Source organism: Gallinula chloropus (genome assembly GCF_964237585.1).
Source record: "Gallinula chloropus genome assembly, chromosome: 9".
Lineage (NCBI taxonomy): Eukaryota > Metazoa > Chordata > Aves > Gruiformes > Rallidae > Gallinula > Gallinula chloropus.
In genome coordinates this window covers 23,178,038-23,191,298 of record NC_140094.1, presented here as the reverse complement: position 1 = coordinate 23,191,298, position 13,261 = coordinate 23,178,038, and the positions used below count along the sequence as shown (strand labels likewise).

The following is a 13,261-nucleotide window of genomic DNA, read 5'->3' as shown; positions in this document are numbered from 1 at the left end:
GTCGCACGTGGGAACAGTTTGCCCAGAGAGGTTGTGCAGCGTCCATTCTCGTTGTTTAAAAGACCAAATCGAAGTGCTGAGCAACCTAGTCTGATCTGACAGCAGACCCTGCTTTGAGCAGGAGGTTGGACAAGAGCTTTCCTGGGGTCTTCTCCAATTATGATATAAAGAAAACTAAAATATAAATAAAAATAATTGTCTATTTGCTGTGTACTTCCAGGAGTCTATCATCTGTGCTTTTTTGTTGTGGGAGGAGCATTTGTAAAATGTTTTATCCAAAAATCCTCTGGTGCCTTGCTGATGTCATAAGAGTGATTTCTTTATTTAAGTTTATGTTTTAAGTGCATATGAACATGTTCTCAGGTTAGCAATCTGATCACATGCAACTGAGAGCAGAATGCCCTTTTGCTGTTTGGCAGGCAAAAATTGGGACTTGACAGCAGCTTTGAGTGACTATGAGCAGCTCCGGCAGGTACACACCGCCAACCTGCCACAGGTGTTCAACGAGGGCAAGTACTACAAGCAGCAGGAGCCAGAGCAGCCTCCCCAGGTGACGAAGGCTGAGCGGCCCTGCCTGCAAAGGCAGGATGACGTTGCTCAAGGTAAGAGCTATTCTGCTTCATGGGCAAGCAGCTTTCCAGCTCATCTGCTTGCGAGTTGTGCTTCTTTACAAGGAGTTGGAAGTCATCTGCCATCAGCCTGTGAACTGCGTGATTGTGGTGGGGTTCGCAGAGCTGCTGCTGGACCCTACGTTTCACATTTCAGTTTGCAGGAGCTTTATCTGTCTGCAGGTTATTTTCTTGATGTGGAGTTAAAATACAAAAAATACATTACCACTAAGTGGATCTTTGCTACATATAAAAAGAATGAATAGAGGGCATCACAGATGACCATTGTACGCAGTTTTCTATGCTTATTGAGACCAAAAAAGTTTAAAAAAATCCATGTTTTAATTTGCATTCTTACTCACACTATGTGATTGGGGATATGAAATCGGTAATTAACTTTAAATTCTAAAATGTTCTTCTTTTATGATTCCACAGAAGGGGCAACCTTGCAGGCTGTAATATCTCTTTGTTTTCTCTACAGAAAAGCGTCTTTCCAGAGGTATTTCTCATGCCAGCTCAGCCATAGTCTCCCTTGCTCGATCACATGTAGCAAACGAGTGCAGCAATGAACAGTTTCCTTTGGAGATGCCCATCTACACATTCCAACTACCAGACCTTAGTGTGTACAGTGAAGATTTCAGAAGCTTCATTGAACGAGACTTAATCGAGCAAGCAACAATGGTTGCTTTGGAGCAAGCAGGTGGGTAAATACTCCACATGTCAGCAGCTGTGCAATCTGACATTTTGGTTGACATTTCTAATTAAGCCTCATTTCTGGAGCTTACGCATCCTGCATGGGAAATAATTGCCAGAGAGTAAAAGCAAGTGGCTTTTTGTGCCTCTGCAAAAGGACACATACTCCGACTCTCAATTTCTTTTAAAATGGTATAGAAAATGCTATCAAATTTACTAACTAGGACAAAGACATTGAGGGAGGAAGGAAAGGAGGACTGATGGAAAAGTCATGCAATAGAGAAGGATGTGAGTCTGGATGGTTGGAGGAGGTTGGGACTTCCAGTTCCTGTGAGAGAGTTTTATTGCAGTGACGAACAAAGGAAACGTCTTGAAGTTTTGTTGGAGCTTGAGAAAATACTTTTTAAGTATGTATGTTATGTATTGATTATTACACTTCTAATAAGAAGCAAAACAAGTTTAATACCTCATTACTGCCAAGGAAAAAAGCGAAGAAATTTTAAGTTTATTTTAATCCAGATTTAATAGTAGCTTAAAGTTTAAAGTCGGATTTGAAAGATAATAGAGAAATCTATTTAAAAATACTGTCTGTGCCGTATGAGATAGCAGGTGTACTAACGAACCATGGACCAAACACGTCTGTATAGTGAAATGCCCAACTCTGATACAGGGGAGTTACAAAATCAGGTATCACGGCTTCCTGTGGAAGGTTGAATATCAAGTTCCTTTTTCTGTTGATTGCTGTACTGGCTTGTGTAACGCTGTGTATTCATCTGAGATTTCATTCTCAAAACACAGTGCATAGTCACTCTGTGTGTGTTGGAACTGATAAGCTGTTGCCTGTTTATTGATCAGGGCACTGTATCGTAGTATTTTCAGCAAGACCTCTGCTAATCTGATGCCACACTGAGTGCTTTGCATGTATTCTGCTATACTCTATTTTGGCTTTCATTTTTGAAAAGAAAGACAGATAATAGCATCAAACAGTAAATACTTAAAAAACAACCCTAACACCCCCCCACCCTCCCCGCCCCCCTCCCCAAAAAGCCCAGACACGGGCCAAACAAACGCATGTCCAAGGAGTGTTCACAAGACCTCTTGACAAAATAGCAGTATAAAATAATGTTACCAGGTAGCTATGAAGTATAAAAACTGTCAGTCACCTGTCAAGGAAATATATCTAGTTTTGCAGGAACTGGGTTACACTGGGAAGGGCAGGGAAAAACCAGAATGTTTCTTCCTCTGGCAGCTCTGCCAAACACTCTAAAACCCACAGGGCTGTCAGAAACGCCTTGCTACAGTATCGTTGTTGACCTGCCTGCTTCAGTGTAGTTGCAGCCTTTAGAGTCAGTTATGCGAGGATACGAGCTGGAGAACGGCAGTGGTTTCCTGACCCTGAAGTCAGGGAGCGTGTGAATTTAGAGCTGACATCATCGAATTCCTACAGAGATGGCTGTGAACATGAAATAGGGCTGCAGAAACTACTGAATTTTCTGCCTGCTGGCACTCCTCCCTCAAATCCTTCTGAAAGGAGAATAAATCATTTAGTCTTCACATTGCTTCCATTAGGGCAGTAAGTTGACTCACACTGGGTAAGTCTCTTCCTTTCCAGAGCCTCTTGCATCCTGGAAAGGAGGGTGTTTGGACCATTTGAAGTGCTTGTGGTTTTGATTGCAGGTATTGTTGTAGCCTAGATAGTCATAGTTTGCTTACGTGAGCATTTCATTCAGATACACTGGAACTTCCTGGGAAACAGTTCTTTAGCTCAAGTAAGTTAAACAGATTGAGCAGTGAATGTTTGAAGAGAGTCATGTAAGGCTTCATGTAAACTGACCTTTTGACTCTGTTTAAGACATAGAGATATTGATTTGGTTTATTTCCTGCCTACTTGAGACACATTGTTGTCTGATATGAGGAGAGTCAATTAACAGGAAAGTCACTTAGCGTTAGACGTTTTCTTGCGTCCTACCAACAGGCCCAGTTTAACCATGGTTTGGTCAATGGCATATAAAAATTAAGAGATTAGGTGCATTCTCTGCAAATGGCATAAAATCTGTTTCAAAAGGAAACAACCCCCATGAAGGACAGCAGTTGCTGTACCCGAGATTGGGGATATCGTTAAAGGAAGAGAGAAAGGTGTGTGTGTCTGAGTTTAAAGGCATGAAAGGAAAAAAAAGAGAAAAAAAGAATCTGATTAGGCAAAAGGAGTAGGACCTTTATTAGGAACATAGAGCAGCTTGCTACTTACAAAACATGGATTGGGAGAACAAAATGACAACGAACAGACTGTCACATGTGTTAAAGAAGACTGGATGAGCAGGATGAGTCTATTAAAGCCTGTAAGGTTTTTATGCCCTCTTTTTATATGCTTAGGCACTTGCTGCTGTTGCATCTCTGTGTGAAAGGACATTCAGGTTATGTCCTACCTGTACAGAACCTCAGAGGAAAATTCCCACTGTACTCAGAAATACTGTGTGCGGTTGGAAAGCAAAGGCCCGGATCAAGGCGGTGTGATTTACTCGCTCTCCGCTGCTGCAGTGTACCCTCTGCTCTGTGATTGCTTTCTGAATTCACTGTGCTCCTAAAAGCATTCTGAGGTTTTGTGCGTCTTACAACCTCTGCTGTTCACTGTCGCCCACCTTGGAACAAGGTTGGCCTGTGAGCGGTGCAGCCTGAGCTCTGAGTACTCTTGCAGTGAGCAGTGTGGTCCTTCAACAAAGGATGGCTCAGGGAGCGGTAATATTAAAGGAAGTCTGTGTGAAAGGACTTTTATTCTAAATATTGTTCTAAATATTTTGCTGCAGCAAGTTGACTTTGTTGTATATGTGCATTCCCCTGAGTGATGTTAACGTGTAGCCTGACACAGAGAGAGAGTATGAGAAGTCGTGCTGTACTGATGAGCTTAAAAACCCCCATAGTATATGCAGAAGGTTGGCTGGCCTAATTAACAACAAGAATGTGTTTTCTGTGTTCTGTTTCTCAGGTGTTTTCTGAGAAGTGTTTTGTACAGGCAAAATAAACAGTAGTGCCTCGTTAAGCCTGGGTTTTTCACATCCCCAAAAGCCAATCCACCAAAGTTCTGGAAATGTTTGATTTCCAACTGTAGAAAATTGAGCTTTCTTGAAGAAAAATTGACGCCGTTTCAGGTTGTAGAATTCTTATACCAGAATGTTTAACGGATTTCCCATGGTATATGCAGAGTTCTAGGATAGCAACTATTATAATTGCTAGAGAACAGGATTGATTTCCTGATTCCCAAGCTTTGAAATGTGTGGTTGTGTAATTCAGTTCTAACATGGATGTGCAGTGTCATAAAAACCCATCTGTGTCAGGTTACAAAAGAAACAAATGAAGAAAACCAGTAATACTGGACCTGCAGTTACCTGCACGTGACTGAGCTCAGCATCCCTTCTCTGCAGCCAACCAGGCCTAGTCATCTCTTGCTGTGCCATCTCATTTTATGATCTTCAGTTTGCATTCGGGTCAGTAGCTTCTGTGACAGTCTGTGCTGCTTATGTAGCAGGCTAAAAGCAAAGCATTTGCCTGCTTGCTAGAACCTTGATTGCTCAGTTTTACTTATTTCTACATGCACAGCGTGTCATTACGTTTCAAGGGCATCAGTACATATGAATGGCCTTGCAGATACTACTGTGAAGACAATTTCATCATCTAGACTAAAAGAGGCAGCTCCACAAAGAAGGTCCTTTCTTTGAAGTAGAGAAAATGCATTGAATGTGTTTGTAAATGCTGTTATTTATTCACCTATTTTGAAAATTAAGCAGCAACTGGATGATTAGCCAAAGCCCATGTAGAAAAGCTGTTCCTGTAAATTTTTTTCACATCAATACTTGTAAGTACGTATTTATTATATAAAAGGACTAAAAGTAAAAATAAAGAAATCCCCTCAGTTACGTAAGAAACATGAGGAATGTGGAAGTAGCTCTGCTGAAATCTGGATTTGAGGCTCTTACACTCATTGCTGATTGCCTGACATTCTGAGTGGGCTGAGGAATCCGCTGTTGACTTTGTCCTGTGCTGCACACTCCAGAGCAGTTGCTGCTGCTGGATTCCAGAGAGGGAGTTGGCGTTAGGTTGAACCATTGCTTTTGAGAATGTATGGGGTGTCCAGAATTACGCTTGCTTTGGAAGTTGAAAATACTATTGGGTGACTTGCTCATCTTGGGGAATGGATGAGAGGTGGATTTCTGGAAATACAGTGTGCTGGAGAGGAAAAAAAAGACTGGTTTTAGACTACTTTCTTAAGGAAGCTGAGCTGGTGTCAGCAATCTGTCTCTTAAGATTGTATTTTTTAAATTTAACTCTGTTCATTTCAAAGATATTTGTGAGTAAACTTTTACAAGTTTCATGAAAGTAAGTAGCCAGCTTATTTTTAGTGTTTCCATAGAAGAAAAATCTGCAATGTGAATATTGTTTATTAAATGCCACAGAATCCGTGTGGCAAAGACTTCCAGAATGCCTAGCCACAAATAAAAGCAAAGCCATCAGAAGAGTCTCACCTTTAGGTACACATACAAGCACTGCAGGAAGCCAGATATTAAGTCCCACTGTGCACAGATGGGCTTGTTTTCCTTGGTGAGAAGTCTGCTGTCGGTGTGTTTGAGGAGGTGGCCTCTGGCAGGTTTACTTAGCTGTATGAAAGGGTACTGTTAAGAGCACAGCGAAGGGCGTCAAAACCAATCACACTCAGTCTAAGGTGTAGAACTGTAAAAGCTGTGACGTGACATTTCACACATTTACCATCCAAAACCATCCTTCTTTTCTTAATGTGTATCCCCTTTTCTCTGTAAGAATTCTGACTTCTTTTTGCTGTGACAGATGCACGGTGGTGTTGCAGGCAAGAAACCAACTGCCTCGGAGGCAGTGATACGCAGTCCAGCTTCGCAGTGAAACTGCAGCTGTACTCATACAGTGCTCAAGAGGGGGCTCATCCTGTGTAGCATCTCCTTTCCTCTGTCAAGAGGAAGATATAAAAAGTTGATGTTTACTAAGTCCTGGTAAATTTTGGTGGTTAGTTCTCCCAGAAAAGTCCCAAGTCTGAAAAGTGATTTAATTAATTAGTAGCTTAAACCAGGAAAAAGAAAAAACGGACTGGAGAAAATGAAGAGGGAGCAAAGAATATATGCAAAGCTTCTACAGAAGTTCTTTAGAATTGTGTAACCTTGTGTTTGTTTTGAATTTGGTTGGCTGTAAGTATCCCCCCAGCCTTGTGCATGTTAGGGCAATGGATGTTGGCAGACTGTAAGGCAGCTCCGTATGAGCACTTCTATGGGATAGTCATGAACTAGAATAACTTCTGTTGCATATTTTTATCTTCTTGTTTATACTGCTGTTGAAATTTTGCATAGAGGACATCATGTTGAATGCTTTCTTACGTTCTGTAGTACCAGTAAGGCATCAATGGGCTGATACCAAGCCTGGCCCCTCTTAATAATAGAAATGCATTCTCTGGTGCCTGCTGACGTCTTTTTGAGCCATTCCTGTTGTATAACCATCTAGAATCCGCTTTGGTAATGTCTTCCCATAGATCCTGTGGCAAGGAACACTTGTAATACCATATGGGTGCTTATGAAAATAACACTGAAATCATTCTAGTGTCTATTAATAATACAGTATTATGAATATTGTTGGGAAAAACTCACGTTTTAAAATATTTCTTACTTCCTTTTCCTCAGATACCAACTCATTCAATCTAATGGTTGCATAAGGCCAGCTGGTGCTCATGCCAACAGTTGTAGTGGGTTTGCAGTAGGGCAGCTTGTGACGTTTGCATCTTGTCCTGGGCGTCATCAGATACTAGATTTCATATAGTGATGGTGTATGCTTTGTGACCTTTACAGAGTGTTCTCTGAGGCAGAGTTTACTTCTTTGCTGGGAATATAAGATAAAGGTCTGGTTCTGTATCAGAGTAATTGATTCTTCCTGTACCCTGCAGAGAAGGGAGCAGGGGAACCAGTGCAATACATGTCTGTGTTACGAGAAGCTGGATGCACACTGTGTGCAGTGCAGGACTAGGACCCGAATACAGAAATAGCTGGCAGAATTCAGTCACAGAGGATACTAGAATCTGTTAACATTTCTTTGAATTTGCACCTGAAATCCTAAGTGCTGTGCCAAGAAAAGTTAGTATTGTAAGCTTGTGGCTGCCTCTGATTGTGTGCTGCTAGATTGTAGACCTGGCTGGGACTTTTAATCTTCATTAAAATTAAGATCAAATTTTGAAGTACTAGAATATGGCTCTATTAATTCTCAGAGTATTTTTGCTGCAAAAAAACAGATCAATTTCTTGAAATTGTGTTTTTTAAGCTTAAATAGATTTTGTAAGAAAGTAAGAAGTGAGATCGAGCAGGAGACCTACAGACAGAGTGAGTGAGAAATGGGTCTAGTTTGTACATAAATACTGTCTTTATCAGACAGAAATAAGCCCGAGGCAGAACTGCTTCCAGTTTTCATTTAAGCTCCACTTTCCTGTGGTTTCCCTCAAGGGATCCACTGTAACCACTAGATTTGAAAAATGAAAATGCACCCACCCTCCCCCCCCTCTTTTTTTTTCATAATGCAATGTGTTTCTGCTGTTAGTTTAGCCAGCCATCAGCTTTGTGATGTTAACTAAACCCACAGTTTTTTGCATGACCTACTTGAAAGCAGATCACTTATAGAAACCTCCTGTAATTCAGAAGATTCATAAACACCAGACTTTGACGTTTATAACCAGTAGCTGCCAGTTAATCTGCAAAAGGGTACCACTGATTGTTTCCTTAAGTCTTAACGTCTGTCTGTCTTGTAGCTGCTTTAAGCAGCACCTTGGTGTAACTTATTACTGAATACGATGCTGCCAAAACATTAGGCAAAAACCAGGTGGCAAGTTGTTACTTCACAACCCACAGACACGGAGTTGCTAAAAATAACAGCTTGTTATTGCAGGTTTATCTTTCCCAAAGGCTGTCCAATAGCGTTTTAAATTAAGCTTCTTCAATACATATTTAATGTACAACTCTATAAGCCTGGTCTGAAGTGTTGGGCACTTACGAGCTAATTGCTAAACCCATATGAGGATTACCAGGTGTGCTTAGTTATTGATCTGCTATGTGTCCTTACCTTTACAGCGTAGTGACTCTCAACCCAGACTGACTAGTTGAAATTTAATGTTGTTCTTGGTACCCAGAACAAGTAATTAGGGGCACATGTTAAAATACCATCATACTGGGTTTTTGCACAATGTTTTGCCTGCCATTATAAATAAACTTCAATATAATTTTTTCATGAAAACGTATTAATGGAGAAGAGGTTTATTTCATTGCTTGAATGGATTTCTGTTTGGGGGATTTAACCTCATGTGCCAGACTGACTGACTATACAGATAGAGAGATACTATTTTCTCTCAGCTTGCAAGCAAAGGAATTGGAGGAGAAGAAGCCTGCAGATGAGGACAAAGAAATAGAGTCACCACAGGCTGCCTGTTCCGTTATTCATTCAATTATTCAATTGTGCAATGCCACAGACTTTGCAAAAGCCTTGGGAAATACATCCGCCCTACTATTGCTAATCATCAGCGCTTCCTTATCCCCAGAGATGTTCAGTTGGTCACATTCCCTTCCTTTATATTAGAGATGTGGCCATTTAACCAAGACTTAAGACTGCAGTAAACTGCCACCTGCACCCTGTGAGCCAGGAATTAGGGACCTGCAGTGTTGCCTTTGGCACTGATACTCTGATACTCCTCATGGCTTTATGTGCTTCATGTAGATACAGCAAATATCTGTCCTCATCGGGCTTCTTCATAATCCATCTCTGTTTTATAGTGTGTAAAACATGCTGCATGCAGCAGTGGTGGATAAGTTGTATGCTATCCTAGACCGTGGGCTATGAATTTAGTCTCATTTTAATTCTTTGGTAGTGCAGCCGTTGATTTTAGTAGGTCTAATCATGATTCGCTATGGTAAATGGGAGGAGAATCAGCTGTTGAAACAATCCATTTGATTGAAACACTAGTAGTTTATTTAATAAACTTAACTAACAATAATGTGTTTTAATGAACACATACATAATACTTATGTCCTTGAGAATTTATTACTGTAAAGTAATCACTCATCTGTGTATGGGGAGGCCAATGTCAATTATGTTTGGGAGCTGATACTAAGACTCATAATGGTAATTAGGCAATGAATTCTTTGAGAATCCATCCCTGAATGCAGCATATGGAAGATGCAAATTCATTACAGGTGCTTTCTTCTTATTCCAAATGCATTTAGAATGCATAGTCAATCTGCCTCTGATTTAAAATCTTTTCAGTTTTCACTTCTGACATTGCATTTAAGTTCATTTGGCAGAAAAGATGTTAATGATTAACGGTCAGCATTACACGGCATCGCTGCGTGCCTGTACACAATACCCACCCACCATTTTAACAGGCTCTTTCTTTTCAGGACGACTAAATTGGTGGTCCACAGTGTGTACAAGCTGCAAACGTCTTCTTCCCTTGGCTACAACAGGTGATGGAAACTGCCTCTTGCATGCTGCATCTTTAGGTAAGGCAGAGTCTGTACCTGCTGCCAAAAATATTTACCACTTTTCTCCATCCCCAGCAAAAGCTCAGAAAAACATGTGGGATGCGAAGACTTTCATTAAGAAAGTTTAGTCCTAGAACAACATACTCGTCTAATTCCACTTCGGCATTGTTTGCTTTAGGCCTGCTTGAGGGTTGAAGGTAAAAGTTTTATCAGGTTATGAAAGAAGTGTTGTTGGAACAAGACCAAAACACATATAAGCACCAATGATTTGTGCTTTCCTTACGGAGTCCATCCTAAGAGCTCTGGAACAGGCAGTTGCAGATGCTTCTGCAGCATTGTCCTCACTGCGAGTGAGGAGTTGCATTCGTCCTCTGGCTGTTGTTAAACAGTTCTCTTGCTGTCTTCACGAATGTGATATCTAGCTGTTTCCTCTGTTGGTTCCTTGTAGAGTTTTTAAGTCTATGGAAGACAGTTTGGGATGAATTAAAATAGTTTCCAGTTGATTAATAATCCTTAATACAAGATGTCTGAAGCCTCTCTTCGAATAAAATGAATAGAAACCTGTGAGGCTCATAGTCTTTGATAGGCCTTCTGTACCCCGGCCTGTAACAAGGAAATTTACTGACTTGTTGCAGCTGCTAAAATCTGCTGCTGGCACTGCAAGGGGTGACTTTTTCACAAATACTGGGATTTTGAGTGTTTTGAAGAGACTCTTGTCTTTGAAAGGAGGAGTAAGAAAAAAGCTTTTGTTGATTCCAAGGACCCTTTTATCTTTGTCTACTTAATTTTTAATTAGGAGGAATTGTGTATTATTTACAGAGTATTTTGACCCGCAAAGTTTGGAGTATTTTGACCTGCAAAGCCTTAAACATACTTAATTCCAGCAGCTGACAATACAGTGATTGAAATATGGCTGTCTGTGGGTGCATGTCTTGATGAGAGCTCTGCGCTCCTCTCATGTGGGTTACCATTTTCAACTGCGTGAAGACATTTTATTATCTGGAAATGAGCTTGAAAGCCTGTGGCTGGTTGTATTTTTAGACTTCCAATCATCTTGAGAGCTCGTCTCTTTGGACATTGAAGCCAAAGGAGATTTTATCATCATGCTGTGCGAGTTGGAGGCCTTTGGGTGTCGGCATCATCTGTGATTCACAAAAGTGCCTGCAGTTGCCATTAGCGTTCTTGTGTCTGCGGGCTCTTTTGGCAGCTACAGTTGAACCCAGCCTGTGCACTGAATACTCCATTGCTTGCGGCAAAGTTGAAGTTGCCTGCAAGCAAAGAATGGGACAACTGAAATCCGTAGTCATTCCGTAATCAAAATTTAAACTCTGCTAGAATTCCCTCGTGTTGTTCCTTGGCTTATCTATATTGACTGTTTCTTTAGGAAACCTTAAAAATGAGTGATGTGTTTGCTAGGTAGAATCTTTAATAATGTATAAGCTATGCTGCTTTTGCTAATAGAGCAGCATAAATTGTCTCAGTATGTACTATTTCTATTTCGTGGTAGCTGCTTTAAACCCAAATATATCTCATCTTGTGCTGCTCTAGGGATGTGGGGATTTCATGACCGGGACCTTGTTTTACGTAAAGCACTCTATACTATGATGAGAAGTGGAGCTGAAAGGGAAGCACTGAAAAGGAGATGGAGATGGCAACAGACCCAGCAGAATAAGGAGGTCTGTATGGTGTAAAGACAGTCTTGTTAATATCATTTAGCATTCTTCTGAACTTTGGTGTGAAAGTTTAAATTGTGATCAAATTCCTTGTGCTTCCATTTTGTGTGGGGAAAGTGATGCTTATGTTTAGAATTTTTGTATTGGAATGCAAAGGTGTTTGTAGTTTTGTGGGTGTAAATACAGAGCCTTCTGAGCTTTGAAACTGCAGAAAATTTTGGACCGCAAAACTAAATGTGTGATTAGCGATCAGAAACACTCTAAATGAGAAAGAAAAGAAAGAAAACTTTATTTAGGAGTGATTCCACAGAATGGTGAATTAAAATATTAGAGCTGTCCCCAAATACCGAGTGGATGTTAGTTGGACTATTAACTAACAGCTGTACCTCAGCATGTAGTATTTTCTGAAGATGTGTGTGTCTAAACAGTGGTGAAGAAAAGCCAGTTTCAGGGGTAATCCTGAATTCAGTCAAGGGGATATGCTGAAGTGTTTGTGACTGACTTGTAATCTGCCTTTGGCTGGCAGCAGTCGGTGAGCATACATCTGAGCTGTGACTGACTCAGCCTCTTGAGGCTACCTGAAAGCACAGGGGCATAGAAATACATACTTGCCCTTTCTACTCTTGAACAGAAGGAGAAGGCATCACCTGGCTGCCAAGGAGGGCATTCGTACTAGTTCCATACACGGGGGTAGAAAGCAGACCTCCAGAAATGGGCACTAAAGCATGTGAACCGTGGTTGCAAGGAATTCACATGGGTATGAACAACTGGAGCACTGTGTTAGCAGCAGCAGCAGCCCACATCTGGGGGTGCAATCCATTAGTGGTTTAGAGCTTTTTGAAGAAGGTGATATTCTCTCACCCAAATAGAAATGTTGAACCATTAATGGCTCAAGATACTAAACTGTATAACATATGAAGCTTGAAGTAAGGTAGTCCTAAATACTACTACAGAACTCTGCTTACATGCTTTACCAGCGCAATGGTAAATGTGTTTCATTCTCTCCCACAGTCGGGGTTAGTGTATACAGAAGAAGAGTGGGAACGGGAGTGGAATGAACTGCTTAAACTGGCATCGAGTGAGCCTCGTACACACTTCAGCAAAAATGGAGGCACTGGTGGTGGGTAAGTTTAGAGCATGACCAAACATTTCAGTTGGTGTTCTTAGGAGGAAAACAATGCGTCACATGTGAATGAAGTTGTTTATAGCACTATCAAAGCTGCCTTTTCAACAGGCAGCCTTTTTTTTTCCCCTGGTAGAATGGAATCGTCTAAACACCCCGTTATAATGTTTAGCGCTTTGATTAAGTCTCTTTGTACAGTTACAACAATAACTAGGAGGTTATATACTCCAAAAGAGTCTGTTTTTCAAAAATCCTTATTCCTTGGTTGTTTGGAACAAGCGTGTTGGTGATAGCTTTTAGCTTCAAGAAGAAGAAGTGTCCTGTCTCACTGAAGGTATGATGAGGCTTTTCAGATGGGGAAGGCTTGGCAGGGAGATAGCCACTACTCGGATACTTTCACTAAAACATGGAATGACAGAATAATGCTGCACCTTCTAAAAGCATTCTAGAAGAAATTCGTTTGTGCCCAGATATCACCTGCTGTGTGCTTTCATACCACGTTCACATATTCAGACCTGTGTTTCACTCTTTTTTTGCTCTGTAGTTCGAACAGAAAATCTTTTTTGAGGGCCAGTTACCAAGTAATGCTTCATTATTTCTACTTCTAAGATGCTGTCAATCCTGAACACACAAGGG

At 40.9% G+C, this 13,261-nt stretch overlaps 1 protein-coding gene across 2 annotated transcripts in view; it reads left to right on the top strand.

The window, feature by feature from the left end:
- The window catches only part of OTUD7A (OTU deubiquitinase 7A), a 71,660-nt gene that overhangs the window by 42,621 nt on the left and 15,778 nt on the right, over window positions 1–13,261 (top strand). For both annotated transcript variants that reach the window (XM_084268196.1, XM_084268197.1), the window contains 5 exons: window positions 420–602; window positions 1,090–1,308; window positions 9,746–9,847; window positions 11,378–11,505; window positions 12,514–12,626. In XM_084268196.1, the coding sequence (XP_084124322.1) occupies window positions 420–602; window positions 1,090–1,308; window positions 9,746–9,847; window positions 11,378–11,505; window positions 12,514–12,626 (745 nt within the window). The remainder of the gene's footprint in view (window positions 1–419; window positions 603–1,089; window positions 1,309–9,745; window positions 9,848–11,377; window positions 11,506–12,513; window positions 12,627–13,261) is intronic.